Below are 22,553 nucleotides of genomic sequence, written 5' to 3' on the forward strand. Positions count from 1 at the left end.
TTTTTTTCTGGCGATGCTCAACAAGTAATTTCCAGTAAAGGTGAGGAGGAAATGCGCCTCGCACTTGCTCAGAACTGCAATCGCAAGGCACAGCTTTTCCCTCCTGTCAGGCTCAGGCTACTTTCCTTGCCCCAGTCAACTGAGTCACAAGACTCCCCAAAACCACTAGTGGCTTCAAGGCTCAACCACTATCAGCTGAGCCAGCAGGGGAAGCCCCAAAGCCACTGATCAACAGCTTTGGTGCATCCTCTGCCTGCTTAGCTGATCAGCCGGCAAGGAGAGCAGCAAAAGTCCTCCACCCAAGCCCCCAAAACAAAACCTTGGTGGTCTAGCAGGCCGAGTGGGTCAGGTCGGACCACCCCAACAACCCCTGATACTCCCAAAGCCCTGGTGGTCTACTAGATGGATGGGTCAGATCGGAAACCCCAGCTCAAGTATCTCCCCAAACACCCCCGTACCTTTTGATGAAAATCTATAGGAGGGAGGCCCACTCCTTCCTTCCGTCAGGCCTGTCTCTTCAAAATGGCAGTCTTCCTTTTCCCGGTGCATCCCAGGATACCTGATAGAAAAAAAATGTGTACACTGTCCTGAACTTCTCCAAGATAGGGCGGTATATAACATGTCTGTAAACAATGGTGGTGCCTTTTCATAAGTGGGCTTGATGCAGTTAGTCTGCTATTAGTCTTTGAGAAGGTTTTATATTAACTTACAATATACCCTGTGTTGCTGTTACTGAGGTAACTCCAGAATTTGAATGTTTTTGCATAATGAAATGTTGTAAAGGAATTCCTCTTGGTTCTGCTCAGGGGGAGTTTCTGTGACAACTGAACTGGAGGTGCAAAGTTTAGATCGAACTTTGTTGCATCCTGTGTGGGCTTCAGACGTTGGCCTCTGAGCAACAGAGGTGGATTCATTTGTCCTTCTCATTCATACTTTTTACCTGGTTAGTTCAGATTCAGCTGGAGATATAAAAACCAGGAGCTACAGAATCCAGGTTCCAAGTTTCTTTACAATTTGATATACCAACCATCAAACAAATATCTGGACGGTTTGCAATTGCTAAAATTAGAGTTTTTTAAAAAAATGCAAAAATAAAAATAGGGGAACATAAAAACCAGACAAAGATACGGACAAAGTAGGTACAATAGGCACTGGGGGAGGGGAAGATACAAAATTATATTGAAGTCAAAATAAAAGGGAGGTAGGAAGGGGAAGAGAGAGAGGACATGATCAAAACATTCAAGATAATGAAGGGAATAGACTTAGTAGATAAGGACAGGTTGTTCACTTCTCCATGGTAGGGAGAACAAGAGGGCACTCACAACTGGTGGTGGTTTCGTTTGATCAGGACTTAATTTTTAGACAAAAAGAAAGTGGAGCAGAATACCCCTGCTGCTTTTGAGACTGAAAATAAGTGCTGGAAGGCCTGCACACGGCTTGTTTTGTTTTGCAGCTTATTCACCTGGAGATCAAACCAGCCATTCGCAATCAGATTATCCGTGAGCTGCAGGTGCTGCATGAGTGTAATTCCCCATATATCGTTGGCTTCTATGGGGCCTTTTACAGCGATGGTGAGATCTCCATCTGCATGGAGCATATGGTGAGTGTGGTGGGGAAGGGACACAACTGGGGTCCAGTTCGTTTAGGTTAATATATAATAAATTGACTTTGTGTCTCTTCCCCACTCTTTTGTTGGTTTCATATCCCGCACGTGGGGTGGTGATTTGTTTTCCTTTGTATTGTGTGATACAGAGTGTGGTGAGAGCCCATCACATCAAACCCCAGATGAGCCACCTTAAATTCTTTTATACAAAGCTCAGAATTAAGCCCAATTACTCATTGTATTTAGACCTTAAAAACTTGTATTTTTATTGAAAAACATTTTAACATTACATCAATCACAAGTGTAAATTTCAATTATTCATGATAGAAGCAAAAAAAACACATAAACCCTTATGAATATGTATTAAAAAAAAAGGTACAAATACTATCACATACATCAATGTTAACCAAAAATAAAAGCATTGGGTCAGACCAATGGTCTATCTAGCCCAGGATCCTGTTTCCAACAGTGGCCAATCCAGGTCATAAGTACTTGGCAGAAGCCCAAAGAGCAATATTCCAATGTCTATCTTAATAGCAGACTATGGATTTTTCCTCCAGGAACTTGTCCCTCCCTCCCCAATCTGACTTTGAGAAACTATGCCCCTGCTTTGACTATCCCAGGCCATGGCAAGGTTATTATTTAGTGTCTCATTACACATGGGTACTACTGCTTTAAAGGGGAAGTGCAGAACAAAAGTGTTAATGTTCAAATGTTGAAATCTTTATTTGTAGGATGGTGGGTCCTTGGATCAAGTACTGAAGAAAGCTGGAAAGATCCCTGAGAAGATTTTGGGCAAAGTTAGCATTGCTGTGAGTATCTTCTCCTAGACACTGGTGACGCAGCAGCAGGTTTAGCTAACTGTTTCTGAGCTTGTGCAAATTGTTGAAGATCCAGCATAACAGATACTGGTGCATCTGATTCCTTAAAGAGACCTTTGGCCTACTGAGACTCCAGTTTACCCTGGACTAGTACAGCTACCAGAAATCTGTACTCTGTGTCCCAAAGAGCACTAGGCCTTAGACACAGACAGGATAATTTTTATAAAGGAACGCCTATATAAAAAAATAATCAAATGTCTCTCTTGTGCACATTGATACAACTTTGTGTGGATATGTCCCCATTTTATAACATTGCTTTTGTATAACTTGCTGCATCTCACACCAGAGCAGCTTGCGTTATTAGCCACACACTGCTGTATAAAATTCTTCACTCCTTGCTGTTAAAATGCATACTTCCAGAATGCATGAAGTAGGAGTTTTTCACTGATCTGTGTAACATACACTGCATTTGCCCTGTGAAAGAACAATTACCGTAGATATGCACTGTGGACACCATATATTGCACTATAGATCTCATATGGGGGTCCTTTTACTAAAGCCGCAGCAAAAGTGGTCTTAGCGTGCTGCTTATCACGTCTTTCCTGTGCACTAAAGCCACTTGTGCTATGACTGACATTTCCATTTTCCCAATTAGTGGCCAAGAGCTAATCTCGCCATTACAGTTACTGCGGGAGATCTTACAGACATCTGTTTTCTAGGCGATATGGCCCATGCGCTAACGCCGCAGTAATCAGCACATGGCAATGCCTCATAACTAACTTATTAGCACTGTCACACCCACTCTCCACCCCCCCAAACACACTTCCCCTAGAGAAAATTAGGAGAAATTATTTTAGCAGACTGTACGCATGCAGCTAGGCAAATTTAGCACAGGACAGCAGCCTATGTCCTGCAGTAAGTGTGCACAGGTGCTTTCCACAGTTTAGTCAAAGATATTTGGTCAAATATCTTGGATCCCAACATCAACAACATAAAGGGTCCCAGGAATCAGGACCGGAGGCAGGTCTTGTCAGACAAATCTGATCAATTTCTTTGACCGGGCAACCAGAGAATTGGATAGATGGAGTGCACTAGATGGTGTAATGAGAATATCGAAAGGTGACGGCGAAAGCTAGAAGGATGCTAGGGTGCATAGGGAGAGGTATGGCCAGTAGGAAAAATGGGGTATTGATGTCCCTGTATGAGATTCTGGCGAGACCTCATTTAGAATATTGTGTACAATTCTGGAGGCAGCACCCTCAAAAAGAGAAGTGCTAGAAGTATACAGATTGAGATCTTTAAGTCTGTCCCCATACGCCTTATGATGAAGACCATCCTGTTTAAATGGAGTCGGTCCAGAGGAAGGCTACTAAAATGGTGCGTGGTCTTCATCATAAGGCGTATGGGGGACAGACTTAAAGATCTCAATCTGTATACTTTGGATGGTCTAATTTTAGGCCGAGCCAAAGGAGTTTTGTTTTGGACTCGTTTAGTTTCATATGCATTGTGAATGCCCAGGATTGGAGGTTCTTTATGCATGAGGATATGTTCGTGGAGAGGTTAGTGAGGTTCGAGTCGGTCTCAAGGAGGACGAGGATGTCATCAGCGTAAGTGTAAAGAGTTTCAAGGGGGGATAGTTGGAGTAGTTTCAGGGAGGACATGTAAATGTTAAAGAGGATTGGGGAGAGGGGTGAGCCTTGTGGGACACCACAAGTCGGGGTCCAGGGGGAGGATGAGGTGCCGCTCATGTTAACCATGTAAGAGCGGGAGTGCAAGAATTTGGAGAACCAATCAAGAACTATGGAGCTAATGCCTATCTCGGAGAGTTGGAAAATTAGAATGTCGTGGTGGACAACGTCAAAAGCTGCGGAGAGGTCGAATTGTAGAAGGACAGCAAACTTGTTACGAGAATGCAGTTGCTGAACCTTAGAGATTAGAGAGGCCAATAGGGATTCAGTGCAGAAGTTGGGTCTGAAGCCATATTGGTAAGGTAAGAGGATGGAGAATCTTTCTAAGTAGGAAGAGAGCTGGGTAGATATGATAGACTCGAGCAGTTTCATGAGGAGAGGGATATTTGCTATTATTATGTTCTTGCCTTTGTGGAGGCAGCACTGTTAGGCTGCTGCTCTTTGATTCCCTTCAGCTCCTGTGAGCAGCCATGTTTGAAAGGGATTACTGAGTCTCCTTCAAACATTCCATCAAATTGGTTTGCATGGGTTATGAAGTCATCAGTGACATCACATGCACTGCTGGAGATAATCTGTGACACTTTTAGGCATATGGATGCCCCCAAAAGGTTGGGGGGAAATCACTGGGAGCAGCTGAAAGTGGCCTTAACAGGAGATGATGGAAAATGGTTCTTCTTAATGAGTCCACATAGCAAAGTGGATTTAGTTTCCATGCAAGGATGCTTTTGGATTTCAGGCTGTGGCAGTTGTGTCAACTTGTTGCAAGTGATCAGATGATGCTCTCTTTCCCTTTAGCTTCCTGAAATGTATGTATTTTTTTTTCCTCAACTGTACTACAGGTAATAAAAGGACTGACCTACTTGAGAGAAAAGCATAAGATCATGCACAGAGGTAGGGGGCTCTTTTCATTCTCTTTGCTGAATGTACTTAGAGTGAGAAGTCCATGGTTCATTATAGCAATTGGTCACACAGTGTGCTTGAAGTGTGGAGGGGTAGAATGGCCTAGTGGTTAGAGCAGCTGCCTCAGCACCCTGAGGTTATGAGTTCGATCCCAGCAAGTCGCTTAACCCTCCATTGCCCCAGGTATCAGCCTGCCGGAATAGATAGGGAAAATACTTAGGTGCATTATAAATTGCTTTATGTAAATCTCTTCATGAAAAGGCAGTTAATAAATAGAAATGAATAAAGGATCTCCTTTAAACTCACTGTAAGACACACAGACCTACCCAAACCCACAGAGATTCAGGTACTTAAGAAAGAGCTGCCCCACTGTGAAATGTGAGCGTAGATGGTTTTGTAAATCGTGAAGGGAGTAGCAGAAGAGATGAGAAGAAACACTAGGGGTTCCTGGGCAGCATTTCCAGGGGGAAAAGGAGAGACTCCATATCACTGTCTCATTTGTTACTGTCCAAATACAGATCATACTGTCAATCTTACCAAAGAAATGGAAGATTTAATTGCGCCAGTCTCTCTGTTTAAAAGTTCAGGATGTAATGCATTCAGTGTATGGATTTAATCTGAGGCAATTCCATAATTGCTAATGGTTACTTTAGCATTTCACAAACAGGGTTTTTAGCTGCTCCCCAAGACAGCTATATGATCAGAGCAGTCTATAGTCTCTGATCCAAGTCCGCAGTAGGTTACAATCTGAGGATGCTGATGTTAGAACAAAAATGTGGTGCCTGTCAGATGAAGGATAAACGTGTAACAAGCTCTGGAATGACCCACAAACCAGTCTAGAAAAGTCTTAATTTAATCTCCAAAGCCCTGCCCCGCTGTTATTCCTGGATCTCCTGCTGCTCTCTCTAGAGCAACTTCATTTCCTTCATGCCTGTGGAGCCCAAATTTTTATTTGTATTTCTTTATTTATACTGCCACAATAGAGTACATACAGTACAACAAATCGAACATGAATAAAACATAACAGTGGTAATGTAAATCAGGGATATCAAAGTCCCTCCTCGAGGGCCGCAATCCAGTTGGGTTTTCAGGATTTCTCCAATGAATATGCATGAGATCTATTTGCATGCACTGATTTCATTGTATGCTAATAGATCTCATGCATATTCATTGGGGAAATCCTGAAAACCTGACTGGATTGCGGCCCTCGAGGAGGGACTTTGACACCCCTGATGTAAAGCCTCTTAAAATTACAAAGAGGCTACCAACGCCTCGCATCAAAAAACTAGCAATCAAGTCCTATATTTCATCTTACAGAGGAGATGTTTCTTCAAAATTTTCTTAAAACAACTCAAACATGTTTGCTTTTGTAAATATCCTGGAAGCTTATTCCACTCCCGAGGACCCACACACGAAAACATGCTAGCTCTAGACGCAGCCAGCCACAACTGTTTCACTGTCGGAATATGGAGGTCATCGTGAGTCACCGAGAGTAACATGCACTGTGGTTCGTATGGCAGAATGCTATCCATCAAATGCTTCGGTGCCTTATTGTGTCTACAAAGATGCGCCTTGACCAAATCTCTTTCCCAGAACCCCAGTCTTATCCTAAGGCTTTTGGGAATCTCCAGGCTGTAGAGCCCTGTCTCCGGTCTCCTCCATAACACTGTTCAGGTGTTTCTCCTTTCTGCTGAGTGGATCCATTTAAGTCATTCAGGAAGATGGATTATATCCCAGAATTACTTACTGCCTTTACCTATGCAGCTCAGATGTATATATGTAACATACCACACCAGTGTTTAAAAGCAATAGGACACAATTTGAAAGCCATTTCCCCAGGTAAAACGGCTCTTTGAACATTGCACATCTTATACATGGTAGAAATGCATTTACCCGCGTTTTCATGGAGGTGTTCCCTAGGGCAAGGTTGGACTAAGAGAGACAATATTTTTTTTATTTGAGAGATTGCAATATAGAGAATGACGGGGAAAAAGTCCCCGCCCCATCCCCAGAAACCATCCGCACACGCCTCAAATAGTTATGATTTGATATTGAACTTATTTCATTAAAGTATAAAAAGAAACAATATTTTGTTCAATTTTCATTTTATAAATCACAAATAATACAGAGCAAGGATCAACAAAACCCCTGTCTCCCCTCTCCTCCCCCTCACAAATATCCCCTCCACTATCGAGAAAACTGAAGTCAAATTGATATTACAGAAAGCTACATAGAAAAATCAAGCTAACAGAATGCTTCAGTCACACATGGCAGGAATAGTGTTAGGGAAAAGCAACTAGGGCAACTATCCCCTGTTCAAAGAGAGCCCTAAGCCAGATGGAAGCTAAAGAAGCCCAGCCTGGTCTTTGCGGTCCCCAGTTATGTCTAACACCAGCTCTAGCAGGATACATATTTCAAATCTGATATATTCTAATCACAAAATAGAAAATATTTTTTCTACCTTTTGTTGTCTGGTCATTTTATTCTTTACATCACATTGGTCTCGGGCTCTGGTTTCTGTTTCCGTTTGTCTACTCTTAACTCCTAACCATTTGACATGTCTTCTTTCTCTATGCTCACCATACATCTTCCATCTCTGCATGTTTTTTCCCCATGTTTAGCAAGCATTTCCCTTCTCTGTTTCCTATACTTCCCTTTCTAGTAATTCCCCTGTGTCCCTATCCCCTCCATGCCCAGTGTCCGTCCTCTGTGTCCCTATGCCTCCCCCTTCCCAAGTCCAACATCTCTTCTCTTCTGCGTTCCTCTTCTCCCTCATGTCTAGCCATCTTCTGTTTCCATATACCCTCCTATATCTGGCATTGCGCCACTGACTTTATCCATATACCACCCCCATAAAGCGTGTTCCTATGTGCTCATTCATGCCCACCATCTCTCTTCTTTTTGTATATCTCCCTGTGATCAGTTTCTCTCCTCTTACTCCTTTACACCAGTGTCTCTCCCTCTCTTTCCTCCACCCCTCCACTGTGTTAAACATTTCACTCCCTTCATCCCCTTGGTTCAGCATCTCTTTCCCTTCACTCTCCTCCTCCCTGCAGGTCCAGTACCTCACTCTCTTCTGTCAACACTCTCTAAGGATCCAGCACCTCTCTCCCTTCCCTCTAGCCCCTCCTCTCATGGGTCCAACATCTCTCTCCTCTCTAGTTCCAGCTCTGAGCCGTGAATCCAACTCCCAGCTTTTGGTCTAGCACTTCTCTTTTTCCCTTGAGCTCCAATCCCCCCTCCACATCAGTACCTCTCTCCCTTCCCTCCAGCCCCAACCCCCCCCCTCCCAACATTGGTCCAACAACTCTCTTCCTCAACCCAAATTCAGCACTGTCTTTCAGCTCCAGCTCTGAAGACAGCCAGCATCCTCCCCCCTTCCCCATGAGTACATTGATAGCGGCAGACGACATCTCCTCCCCAGCTCCCCTCACGCCTACTACCCAAACGAGCCTGCTCCGAGGCCTTCCTTGAGCTGATGAGCCCCTCCTTGATGTAATGTCTGGTTTCGCAAAACCAGAAGATACATCAAGGAGGGACTTATCAGCAGAAGGAAGTCCTCGGAACAGGCCTCTGAAGTTTTTCATCATTGGCTCGACTGGCTCCTTCAGGTAAAACTGCCGCCACACTGAAAAATCTTCAGAGGCCTGCTCCAGGCTTTCCTTCAGCTGATGAGTCCCTCCTTGATGTAACTGGAAAGCATCAGAGCAGGGCTCTCAAGATTTTTCATTTTGGCGTGGCTGTCTTGTTCAAGTAAGATAGGCGCGAGGGGAACTGGGGAGTAGATGCTGAGCCATGGGGAGAATGGATGTTGCCGCACTGACCCTGGTGCAGTTTTTTGCCATTTACTGCTCTAGTGGGGCATGGAAGACCTTGTTCCCATTCCCGTCATTGGCTACACTGTTTTCCGTTTTTGCGGGCTAACCACGGGTTGCCGCAGTTCACCATGGGAACCCTTTACCATGTCATCTTTACTATAGCACAAATGGTCTCCTCTCCCCGATAAAACACCCACATACAAAGCAGGTACAGATCTCTGGGTGCTTTTTGCTTGAGCAGCATTCAAAGAAAAGGTGTTCACGTACTTTTCCTTTGGGATTTGGTGCAAATTCACTTGTCTGCCTGCACATTTTTGAAAACTGAGCTCAAACCTTGCCTGCAAACATTAGATAACCAAACCTGAAAAGTTTCTTGAAAACAGGAAGAGTGAAATGTTTTCTCAGTGATGTGTTGTAGAAATTTCTACTGTTATATATAGTAGGGTGGTCCAAAAAATTAGCACATTTTGTTTGTCCACAAGACTAACTTTATTCCTTTATATAAAAATGAAAAACACACAAAATTGTACTTAAAGCAAAATTTAGAGGTCACCCCACCTTGCTGGGTTTTTTTTTTAAACTACCGCTAAGCTCAACAGTATTTTGTAATTCTTGTGCACTCGACAAATAACCAACAGTTACTCTATGACATAAGAGCTGCCTTTGATGCAGAAAGAAACTTCTTTTGGTGGCTGGCCACTAGCCGATCTGCTGCATCATTAACAACAGCTCCTCGCTTTTGTCATGATTTTCTTTTGCTCACACTGTCTCTTTCTGTATTCTTGTGCCACTCGTACAGCAAGAAAACCCATTTTGCCTTTGCTCTGTAGGAATTCTCGATCTTCATTGTTAAGTTCAGTCATAATATCTTTTTTTGAAGTATCAAATAGCTGTTTGAGTTCACTTTTAAAGATTTCTTCATTCTGTCTGTCACCTTCTTGTTGATGAGTTCTTTAAGTACAAATACTCGTTGCGTTGTCAGTATCCTGGCTCCATCTCAGACCACCATCGCTTGACTCACTTGCCAACTTATATAGCTTATAGCAATCGCCTACGTACACAACAGTGCATGCTGGGGTGACCTCTAAATATTGTCTAATCAAGCCAACATTTGACACATGAGTAAGAAATACCAAGTGGACAAAAATAAGCCTTGTGGTTTGACAAGGGTGATTTTTTTTTTTTTTTTTTGCATACTTCCATGGGCCACCTTATTGTACAGTATGTTTCAGACGTTCAGATTATCCTTTTCTTGTTCGCAGATGTTAAACCATCAAACATTTTGGTAAACTCCAGGGGTGAGATTAAACTTTGTGACTTCGGAGTCAGTGGGCAGCTGATCGATTCAATGGCCAACTCCTTTGTGGGCACCCGCTCCTACATGTCTGTGAGTAGAATAGGCGTGATCTGTCAGGTGTTTTAATATCACATAGCTTTCACTTCAGCTTGCTCTGCTGCCTCCACTGGAATACAGTACTTGTGATTTAAATAGTGCAGGAAAATTTCACTTCACGTAGCTTTACACTGCATATAAGTGAGCAAGACAGCTACGTTTCTGCCCTTTTGAGTCAGTCTGTGGGTCAGGGAGTATATGAACCCAAAAGGGGGAAGGGGTGGGAGGTATCGTAAGCAATTCTTGCTCAGGGCATCATTTTGCCCAGTGACTGCCCTGACATACTATTCTATCTCTCCCTATTCCCTATCCAGACCTCCCCTAATGAAGACATGGAGAGGGGAAGACAGTCACACACTGTTGTTCCAGTACATTATATACTCACATTATTTATAATCAATACATTTACATTACATGCTATATGAACTTCCATGCATGGTTTATCTTTGATCTTGATACTCTTATATTATTTTGGGGTAACTAAAGATAGAGGAATCTCCAATTTATACAGTATTGTTAGTATGCTGATATCGGGAACCATTGCAGAGATGCTGACATTGGCTTAAGGTGTTCTCTCCTAGGAATATTTCAGGTTCTGCAGAAGCTGCATAGCCCAAAGAATGGATTTAGGCAGACCAAAATATAACCCAAACTAGGCGGAATTTAGCTGGTGTAAAACCTTACCAAAGTTGTCAGGCTCTTAGGAAATGCTTTTTTCACCACAGGTTTTACTTGTGGTTTGAAAGTTAATTTGGTTTCTAGTATTATCTCCAAATGCCGTACTTACTCACATATCTGGATTAGATTATTCCTCACAATAATAATAATAACTTTATTTTTATATACTGCATACCACAAAAGTTCAGAGTGGTTTACAGAGGAGAGTCTGTATACAGACAGCAAGATTACAAAAAAACTTTCCAAATTACATTCTCATGGTAAGATTAATCAAGTTTTTCCTGGAAGTGTTTTAGATGTACATCACGGCAGAAATGGAGTCAGAAATTTATCGAAAAAATAAGTTTTGATTGACTTCCTAAAAGTTTGGTAAGAAAGTGTGTTTGAGATAAAGTTGGTTAAACGTGGACAATATGCAAAGCTGTAAGTCCAGCAATTGAAGCCATTCGTACACCTTCTGAACAATATCTGTTGCTTAAATGCAATCACCCAGGAGAGTGGAGGATGGGTTTGGAAGGGGAAGAAGGGAGAGGTGTTCAGTTGAAACAGTGAAAACGCAGGCAGTACTCATCCCAACAAATGACATTTTTGTGGTCTGTGAATAACTTTCAGTTGAGAAGCACCAAATGCTTTTCTAGACCAATGTTCTTGTATATTTTACTTCTGGGACTTGGGACAGGATTCTGAAAAGTTAAAGACACCATATCTGCTGTCTTATGTCTTGGCAGCCAGAGAGACTCCAGGGTACCCATTACTCGGTGCAGTCAGATATCTGGAGCATGGGGCTCTCGCTGGTGGAGATGGCAATCGGTAGGTATCCTATCCCCCCACCTGATGCCAAGGAGCTGGAGCTTCTTTTTGGATGTGCTGTGGAAGGAGCAGAGATGTCCTCAAGACCCAGACCCCCAGGCCGGCCTGCCAGCAGTAAGTATGAGCACTTGTGTAGCAAAGAAATGCATTGACGGTGCGAGAAGAAGCTTTTCCATTTATTCTTCAGTGAATGTGTAACATCATCCTGCCCTAACACCTTTCATTTTGTTCTCAAGACTTCCACAGCTGGCGTCATGAATGTTGGGGTTGTCCAGGTCTTGCCATGTCTCAGTAAGTGGAACCAACATTTCGGCCATTGTGCTGTGGCTTTCTTCAGGGTATGTTTTGAGGTCTGCAGTTTGTCTTTATATAATTGATGTGAGATGTTGGCAGAAAAGTCCATTGTTTATAAATTTGAATTTTGGAAGGAAAGTTTGTTGATTATAAATTAAAATTTTAGCAAAATAATTAGGCAGGAAATTCATTGGAACAGTTCTGACTTGGTGGGGAGTTTGTTTAGGTCACATTTTGGGAAGGGATAAAAGATTTTTGCGCTAAGCCTCATTTGGATAAGCAGTTGCAATGCTTGGTTTCAAAGGTGTGCTTTGTTTCCATTGAGGTTATGTGAGTGTCTTGCTATCTCCACTGCCTCTTTCATTCTTTTCAGCCATTAATGATCTTCTTTCTCCAAGCTTTTTGTGACCTCAGATCCAGTCATAGGACCAGTTTTAGCATGGGGAGGGGGGCTATAGCCAATTATTCCATGCTACTGAGTTTGTGGTGCCTCATTTGCTCTTTAGCTTTTCCTGTATGGTGCAGTTGGTTTTGCCAATTTAAGATTAGGCATTACTTCTTGAGATTGTAGAAACTTGAGGGGTTTGGAGCGGAGGTAGCTGATCTTTCACATATTTTGAGTGTGGATGCCATCTTTTGTGGTTCTAATGATCTTTAGCAATGTAGCACTCCTTGGACATAGAGGAGCACTTGGTCTGTAATGGGGTTGTTATCTAGTGGTTTAGTTATTGCAGATTAGGTTGTCGATGTTTTTAGGGCTTCAGAAATGGTTCTTCTACTGTAGCTATTAAGTAAGAATGTATCCTAGAGGGTGTTCTTTTCTTTTTGAAGACTGGGTTGTGCACTAGTATGTTGGACAATGTTTTGTGGTTGGATGATGGTGGGACTCTGTATGTTGGTAGTGGTTCTGTATACAGTGTGACCCCCCCCCCCCTTTTTGAATCCAAATGTTGATCTCTTTCTCCATGGTGAACTTTGTTGGAATGGTCTCCATTCAGAAAATTGCAGAGGTTTTCCCATCTTTGGGACCAAATGACAAATGTGTCATTCAAACAGCAAATCCCAGTTTAGCTTTGAGCTTGACACTACTCGGTAGGGTAGATTTGAAAGACTCCATGAATATGTTGGCTATCCACCAGGGAGAGGGAGAGCCCATTGCTGTGCCTTCTGTTTGGGTCTAGTACTCTTGTTTGTCCTGAAAGAATGTTGTCTTTAAATAGAATGCTGCTAGGTTAACCTATTCTGTGGGTAGTCCACATGGCTCGAACTGCTTCATCCCCTGGGACTGCCCAGCATGTCCATGTTGCTATCACTAAGATAGACAGACAGAGTCTCTCTTTTAAAGTTCTTAGTTTTCAGACCGGAAAGTATGTGCTGTACTAGGGGATGGATTGGGGATTAAGATCCCTTCCTATTACAGGTTCAGGAGAATGCTAAAGATATCTCTTCTCCTTCTAATCACATTCTCTGAAACCTAGCTGCTAATTGTGATAATTGATCCCAGTTTTCTTCTTTTAATTGACTGATCCCAATCTTATTGTAAGCCACAGTGATTCCTTGCTAAAAATTGCTGGATATAAGAAATGGTATGGTATGGTTAATGGATTGTGAAGGAATGTCTGGTCTGTGGGTCTTGGGTAGGCCGTAGAATCTGGGGGTCAGGTGGTTGCCTTGCATCAGATTGGAATTTATCTCCATCTCGGTATCAGTGGCTTTGTTTATTCTCTGCTAGGACCAACAAATTTTCCTACCCAAATTCAAATATGTAACTAAAGGACTTTCCCACCAAAATCTCCCATCTTCCTGAGGAAACCACCCATCTCAAACACCAACCAACTCCAGACTTCACAGCATACCCTGAAGAAACCCCCAGCGCAATGGTTGAAATGTTGGTTTAATTTGATCAGAATGTGGCAAGGCCTGAACTGCAACAATTGCCTTTCATTCTGTGTACTGTCAAAATCTCTAGCTCAGGGTAACTCAGACTGAACCCCTTTGATGAATCCAGACTGTATTGAGTGTTGATTCACCCTGATTCAATAATTATGCTATGCTGGTTAGCAATGTTCCTTCTAATTTTTCATAGGCTGTGTGCGCAAAAAATTTCATCTGTGCGCATTTTAAAGAAAAACTAAATTTGTGTGCACTATAAAAATGATTGCCAGAGGGCCCGGAGTTCAGTTATGGGCATTTTTGGGCAGGTCTTTGAGTTTAGTCTGAATTAACGAAAACACAATGTAATTTTAGTTACACTTTATGTAACATAAAGTCTCATTTCAATAAACAAAAATTATGTTTCATTGAAATGTTTCATTGAACGCTACCTATAAATAAGGTATCATTGTACTTTATACTTAAAATTTAGAAAATAACAGCAATTTAGTTTTCAAAGTTTTTCCCTGCGATCTTTCATATTTATCCAGTCCGAATAAATTCTGTCAAGATCTGTTGAGCTTCCATCTTGAAGGTGACTCTTAACACGCATCAGCATTTACAAATGCTCTAAATGTAAACGATTCCTTTGTTTAGTCTTCAAATTGTTCATTAGACTAAAACCACACTCACAATCTGAACTAGATGCTAAGAATGTGGCATCAATGTCCATCAATTTTGCTAAATCTGCAAATTGATCATTCTGAAATGCAAATTTCATCATATCTGGAAAGCTGTTTATCAGATTGCTTTTGATTTTTTCTGCAACAAGGAATTTAAAGTATTGCTGAATAATAACACTTTCCTCCAGAAGAAATTATTTATACTTTAAACAAAGAGATCTGATATGTCAATTTCCGAAGTCAAAGTCGCATTGTGATATTGCTCTACAGTCAAAAGCAGACCATTCCTCAACGTCATTTTCAGGAAATCTTTCACCCAGATGCAAACATAGGATGTTGATGAAGATTAATATGGAATTAGTATCCACTGAAACTTTTTCTCCAGTCCTCATCCCCTTGTCAAGAAGACTGTTGACTTTATCACTCCACTTAACCTTGTCGCCTAAGTATTGCATTCGAAGTTTGTTCAATTTACCCTGTGCAAGATGATAAGCTTCCAATGGTGTCAAACCATGTTTTTGAAATGCCATGGTTAAGGAAGCCAGTTCTGATAAGACATCATTCAAAACTTCTAGTGTAATATGAAATTGTTCACTGTTCAGCTTCTTATAGCAGTACTTTGCAATAGGATCATTATCTTTGTCTTCTTCAAAATATTTTAACAGAGGATCATAATTTCGAATAATTGCTTTAAGTGCAAAGTGTCTAGATAACCAGCGCACTTCATTCAGAGGTCTGAAAGCAATTGAGTCACATTCAGATGCATCTGCTATTTCTTGAAATTAGCATCGTTTAGTAGAAGACCGTGTACACAGTTCTCATTACAGTTTCTACTTCTTTCATCAATTTTACTTCTTTCCATGAATCAGAAAGTCCGAAATCTTCCCGATATGCAACACAATGTTGCTGCACTAAATGTGGAATGTCTTTTCTCAGCTGTGCTGCAACACCATCTATTTTGCCCAAAATAACAGAGGCACCATCAGAGGTGAACATAACCATTTTATTCAGGTCAAGTTCATGTTTCCTATAGAATTCCCTAATTGCTGTTACTATTGATGTAGCATCACATGCTTCCAACTGTAGCATCCCACCAAATGATGTCCTATACTCATTTGAATTGACTGGCCGATACTTAAAGTAGAGTATTAAGTACTTGTTGACAGAAATGTCTGTGTTTCATCAACAGTTAACATATGATATGTTGCTAATTTAATGTCTGCCATACGATCATCTTGCACGATGCCATTGATAATTCCAAGAAATTCAAATGCATAGTTTTTGCTTCTCCAGCTATCAGGTATACCAACATACTTCGCCATGTGCTCATTGATATCTTGAACAGAGAGCATTGAGATATTCATCTTAATGGCCAGCACAACACTGTCGACAAGAACCTTAATTTCATCAGGACTGGAACGCTTCCGTTCATTATTAATTTGCCTGTTTTCTTTTTTGGTTGGGCTTTCAAGCAACATGTTAACCAGTCCCCCTCTTAAATTCGGATTTTTACTTCTGAGTTTCCTAATACTGTCGGTATGAGATTTACTTGATAGATGGCGTTTCAGAAAGTCCAGTTTCCAAACATCATCCCATATTTTTCCAGTAGAGAATTTTCCAGTTGCTTTGGCATCTTGACAATAATGTAATGTAATGTAATTTATTTCTTATATACCGCTAATCCGATAGGTTCTAAGTGATTTACAGAAAATATACATTAGGGTGCATTAAAATTATAAGTAAGATAGGTACTTAGAAATTCCCTTACTGTCCCGAAGGCTCACAATCTAACTAAAGTACCTAGAGAGTAATAAAGAAGTGAAAAATAGATATAGAGGAAAAAATAAGAAAATAAACATTCTAACAAGACTACATTGATCTAAAGGACTTTGGAAGGTTGAAGAGAGGAGAGATAGGAATAGATGCAGAAGGGAGGAACCGTTGAACAATAGAATTCTGGGGAAATTTAAATGATAAAAATAAAACAAAACAAGTGGCAAAACAATGAATGAGATTAAAATAATTCATAAACTGGAAAGAAAAATAAAAATAAAATCAATAACAACACACAACTCCATTGTCTTCGTCATAGGTAAATATTTCACACAGTCGAACACGCATTGTATTTCGAGATACCGATGTCTCCGTTTCAACAATTTCTTCAAGCCATTCAGACTTAAAAGCTGTTGCAGCTCTCTTGCGTTTTACACTTTTCACCATTCGCGGTTTAGACATTGTGGAACTACAGTGGGAACTACAAGAACAAGGGGGCACTCAGAGAAAATGAAAGGGGACAGGTTTAGAACCAATGCTAGGAAATGTTTCTTCACTCAGAGGGTGGTAGACATCTGGAATGCGCTTCCGGAGGATGTGATAGGTCAGAGTACATTAAGGGGATTCAAAGAGGGATTGGACAAGTTCCTGAAGGATACGGAGATTGAGGGATATAGATAGAGGTAGAGATAGGATTATGGAAGGGTATAGATAGAAGAATAATGGGGATTGAAAGGTTTTAGACAAAGGATCACTTACAGGTCATGGACCTGATGGGCCGCCGCGGGAGTGGATTGCTGGACGCGATGGACCCCTGGTCTGACCCAGCGGAGGCAATTTCTTATGTTCTTAAGAGTTATATCTGGTTGCAATTTAATAAACGAATACAGTTATACAACCGCAGTACCACGCTGCACACTACAATTCCACGAAATAAACAATATGGCGGAACTTCAGGAAGTCAAAGAATCAGAAGTGTTTCATATCCTATGGGACACGTGATGTGTCAAGTTCAACTGCCAAAGATAACGAAATCACGTGAATGACTTAAAATTTATATTATAGCGCTTCAATAAATGTGATAAATGAGAAATCGGAACAGCTGGTCTTCTGCAACATTTCATTTTAGCAATGAAAATCATTTTAGGCAAAAATATATTTTTTTGTGCGTGCTATTTTAATTTGTGTGCACGGGTTCGGCAAGTTGTGTGCGCACGCACAAGCGCACAGCTGAGAGGGAACGGTGCTGGTTATCCCACCCATCAAAGAAAAAAAGATCAGAGTAAATGAACTGCTCCCATTCCAAAGCACAGGCCTTCGAGTTTCTGCCTTCCTCTGGACAGTGTAGATTTCAGTAAAACTACTCAAGCATAAATCATTTGACCATGTAAACTAGAGGCCAACTGAATATTTTTGTTTTGGCTTTGGCAAAATTCTAATTCTGCTACTGCATTTTTAAGGGATACAACCCCCCCTCCAACAACCTGCCAAAACCATATACAGCCTCTCTTCCCCCCCCCTCCCCTGGGACCTACCTTAGGCACTCTGATGTTTTAGTGGCCTGATCGGAGCAAAAGCAGGAATAACCATGACTTGCTCCTGCTCCAATTAAGTCACTGGACTACCAGGGCACCAAAGATAGGTCATGGGGGTAGGGTGGGTCTTGGAGGCTGTGGGCCTGATTCTCCAAAGTGCGTCCCGATTTTAGGCAGCTGTAGGCGTCCTACAGCTGTCTAATCAGCAAAGTGCAACATATTCGACACTGCAGAAAACAGATATGGGATTCTGGATATGGTGTTGCCCACAGTCAGAAAGGGTGCTAGAGATTAGGTTCTTAATGAACTGGGTACTGAACTGCGGATCAGCGGACACCATTTTCAAGCATGGAGCACGAGGCCTGTGTGTGTCTGTAGGAACTAGCAACAGGGATAAAAAGAAAAAAACCAAAGACCTAATGAAAAATCATTATAAAGAAACAAACATTTTAAAAGGACATAACTGGTTTTACTGAAGGAATTGTGTGTTGTTTTTATAAATTGATTATAATCTGTTCTTCCATAGTGTCGAGCTGACAGAACATGGCAACAGTAACATAATCAGAATCAAACTTTTGGATGGGTCCACATGAACATGGGTGGTCACTGGACATGCCTCTCCCCTTAAATAAAAATTAACAACTCCTTAACTGGCCAAGACCCACCAGCCTGCCCAGTCACCTAAAGTTTAGCTGTTGGTTGGTGCTTGCGGTGCCAGCATCAGCGATGGCACTTTCATCCAGTGACAGCCAGGTTTTAGGTGACCAGAGTGGTTCTTGGGAATCGTAGCTAGCTACAGGGGTGGTGCATCCAGCTGCTGGGTGGGCAGGAGGCAAAAATGAATGGGCTCAGGTATCCCTGTGATTCATGTTTCTGTTTCTTATTGCTAGCATATGGCCCGGACAGCCGACCTCCTATGGCGATCTTTGAACTGCTGGATTATATTGTGAACGAGGTAAGGATGGAATTAAGTCACTCTTACTTACAAATGTGTGTGTGTGATTTCATCCCTTCACCCTCCTCCTCCAGTGCTAAAAACCCAGCCATATCCACCATCCTCAGACTTAATTTTTTCTGATTACCCTCCCTCTGGAATATGTTCTCACTTTCTGCCTTTTATGTTTTAAATTTAAAGGTTCATTTCTTCCTCCTTGCCTGTCTTGATTTTCAAAATATTGATAACTCTTTCTTGTCCTGCACGTCTGCCCTTTCTTCTATAAAAATGAGAATGAGTGCTAAAAGGGACACATGATTCAGCCCCTCCAGGGAAGCTTCTGACACACAGCCTTAGCCATCCTTGGTTCTACACACGCCATGCATTTCATTTTTGCAGACAGATCCATGGCGTCAAAATTGACTAGGCAAAGGCAAAAAGCAGAGGCCTGGTTAAGGGCAAGATTTAGATAAATAAGGAGGATTTGATACTCCTATTTATTTCAATAGTGCTACTAGACATACAAAGCACTGTGCTCTTTGTCCCTTGTTTGTACCTGGGGCAGTGGAGGGGTAGGCGATTTGCCCAGAGTCACAAGCAGCTACAGTGGGAATCAACCCAGTTCCCCTGAATCTTATTTTTATCTGTTTTATTTATATCAAAGGAAGCAAAAAAACACAACAGAAAATGGGCTCATTTCCAATAAACAATGTCAAAAAAGAACAAGCAGTATAGAATCCAACAAAACAAAGCAAATCCAGTCCTACTAAAAGTCCCAAAACCCCTTCCCCACTCCCCACTTCTTGAAAGGTAGGCCACTGCAGCAAAATTCAGCAAGCAGAAAATCCAATGCTCTAAAACTAAGTTGGCCAAGTTTCAAGAAGGAGTGGCCTGACTACAGGTCCCTTGCCATTCAATATAGTAGGCCCATATTGTCAGGGCTGTACGCTTGGCCATCAAATAAATATGCTGGATTTTCTACAAAAGCACTGGTAATCAATGGGCTGCTAACACTAAATGACGCGCCGTGACCACAAAGTGCACCAGTGTTCTCTGTGGGGACATGCAACACCTGAGCTAGAAAAGTCATGATTTGCACCTTAGGGCAATCCCACCAGATGTGTTGAAAAGTGCCCTGCTGACCGCAGGCCCTCCAGCAAAAAAGCAGAACATAAGAATTGCCGCTGCTGGGTCAGACCAGTGGTCCATCATGCCCAGCAGTCCACGGCCACGGTGGCCCCTAGGTCAAAGACCAGTGCCCTGAGACCAGCCCTACCTGCGTACGGTCCGGTTCAGCAGGAACTCTTCTAACTAAGTCTTGAATCCCTGGAGGGTGTTTTCCCCTATTACAGCCTCCAGAAGAGCGTTCTAGTTTTCTACCACTCTCTGGGTGAAGAAGAACTTCCTTACGTTTGTACGGAATCGATCCCCAAACATCATGAAGAGATGGTAATACAAAAGTTTCCCAGAAAGCTGCACTCGGGGATAGTGGATGAGAAAGTGTAATGGAGGATGGATATAATAGGTATTCTAAGCAATGCCTTGCAATAACTTAAGTAGGTGGCAGTTCACAAATTGGGAGAGTGTTGGAGAAAATAACGGCCAACCACCCCCAAAATTGCATGATCTGTCTTGTTGAAAAGGCTGCGAAGCCGGCTAACACAAGAATACTCTTCAAAGTCTTCCAGTCCAATTGCTAAGGCACCGAAGGCTGAGAATGTGATCAGAAATTACACCGTAGACTCCAAATGCAAATATGGTTCAGTTTGAGACTGCAATTTTAGGTAGAGATGACCCTGTAAAGTCACCACTGTCAGAGAAGAGCAGTGAACTTCCTCCTGATGTCCTGTTAAACAAATTGCATCCGAAAACTGTTCACCTAATTTTCTTTTTTCTCTTCCATCCCAGTAACCCTTACCAATACGATGGATTGATTTTTTGTTTCTTTTTATCCCTTCTTGCTCAGAACGGGTTTCAAGGTAACACAATACTACCTAGTAGTGATTAGTCAAATGGGTTACAGTGGACTTCTTAAATTAACCTTCACAGGTAATATAGTCTATTCATTCTAGATGAACATTGTAGTTACATAATAAACTAGTCAGACCTTTTTGTATAATACAGTTAGTTCATTCCAATTAACATTTACAGAGGGAAACTGGGTCTTAGATTGGTTATTCACCACAGCTATCTTACCTCTCACATTTGTTTGGTTCTGATAGAAGGAATCCAAACCTGTCTGTCTTCACTGTAGGCCTGGACGCTCTTACGAAACCTGATTTTTTGTTTTGTTTTTCAACCCTGTTTTAAAGTTGTGTGGTTTTTCTTTTTAGCCACCTCCAAAGTTACCCAGTGGAGTCTTTGGTCCTGAATTTCAAGATTTTGTGAACAAATGGTAGGTATCTCCAGCTGTTGAGAACATCAGGCATTTCTTCACATTTGGTGGGAGGATTCAAGCAAGTCTGGAACAAGAGGCAAGTTGGCCTCAGCTGTGGTAGCTTGAGGAGTAAAGCCTGGGATAAGCACAGAGAATCCTTAGCTGTGGGGGAGTGAGGGGTAAAGCCAGAAATCAAGCAGAGCCTGGCACTGCACTGCCATTGTCTGTTCTATATAACCACAGACTCATTCTGTGATCAGTAGGGAGGGGTTTGATCATTTTTAAATAGACTCGATAACTGCAGTGTGCACATGGATGTTATAAGCATGTGCACTAAGATTACTGGGTACTTGGCAAACGAGAGGGTGAAACAGCACTCATTTTTTTGCTGAAATGTCATGTGTGTGCTGTTTTCCTTTCCTTTCTGTATCCGGGGAAACAATGATTTATGCCACACCAATGTTCCCTCTAAGCTGTGTGAGAGTCCTCCACCTGTCATTGGCAGTGCTGTTTCAGGATCACATTTTGAATGTGACACGGGGACAAATTTGTCCTCATCCCCGCAGGAACTCAATTTCCCCGTCCCGTCACCGTGAGTTTTTTGCTGTCCCTGCCCCATTCCTGTAAACTCTGCCTTAACTGCACAAGCCTTGAACACTTATGATTTTAAAATGTTTGAGGCTTGTGCAGATGAGGACAGAACTTGCAGGAATGGGGCAGGGACAGGAAAATGAGTTCCCAAGGGGATGGGGAAAAATTTGTCCCCGTGTCATTCTCTAATTAAGGGACAGAAGACCTAGTGATTGAAAGCATGATTTTGAAGGAATGCAGTCAGGGAAAATTGTGCCATCTTGCCAGTAGATTTTACGGCTTCTTCGGATGCAAATCACCTTGAACCTTTTTGGTGGCAGAGAGCCAGAGTTTTCCAGTGACATTACCAGAATAAGGAGTATGCAGCCTAGCCCAATATCCTGTTTCCACGGTGGGCAATGCAGATCACTATCGCTAGTACCTAGCAAAAACTCAAATAGTAGCAACATTCCATGTTACCAATCAAGGACAAGCAGTGGCTTCCCCCATATCTGTCTCAATAACAGACTATGAACTTTTCTCTGGCAATGTGTTTCAGAGCTTAATTAGTGTCTGAGTGAAAAAATATTTCCATCTATTGGTTTTAAAAGTATCTCCGTTACTTCATCAAGTGTCCCCTAGTCTTTGTAATTTTTGATGAAGTAAAAAATATCGACCCACTTGTACTCATTCTATACCACTTTCAATCATATTTATCCTCGGCCGTCTTTCTTCCAAGCTGAAGAGCCTTAACCTCTTTATTCTTTCCTCTTATGAGAGGAATTCCATCCTACTTGTTGCAGG

The 22,553-nt window shown here is 42.0% G+C and overlaps 1 protein-coding gene across 2 annotated transcripts in view; it reads left to right on the plus strand.

Annotated features, from left to right (window-relative positions):
• The window catches only part of MAP2K1 (mitogen-activated protein kinase kinase 1), a 43,631-nt gene that overhangs the window by 13,842 nt on the left and 7,236 nt on the right, over positions 1-22,553 (plus strand). The window contains exons 3-9 of one of the 2 annotated variants that reach the window (XM_033919561.1): positions 1,454-1,600; positions 2,338-2,415; positions 4,952-5,003; positions 10,093-10,217; positions 11,630-11,825; positions 18,759-18,823; positions 21,136-21,197. In XM_033919561.1, the coding sequence (XP_033775452.1) occupies positions 1,454-1,600; positions 2,338-2,415; positions 4,952-5,003; positions 10,093-10,217; positions 11,630-11,825; positions 18,759-18,823; positions 21,136-21,197 (725 nt within the window). The remainder of the gene's footprint in view (positions 1-1,453; positions 1,601-2,337; positions 2,416-4,951; positions 5,004-10,092; positions 10,218-11,629; positions 11,826-18,758; positions 18,824-21,135; positions 21,198-22,553) is intronic. The other variant, XM_033919562.1, reaches the window with a different exon arrangement.

This window comes from Geotrypetes seraphini, chromosome 14, assembly GCF_902459505.1.
Source record: "Geotrypetes seraphini chromosome 14, aGeoSer1.1, whole genome shotgun sequence".
Classification (NCBI taxonomy): domain Eukaryota; kingdom Metazoa; phylum Chordata; class Amphibia; order Gymnophiona; family Dermophiidae; genus Geotrypetes; species Geotrypetes seraphini.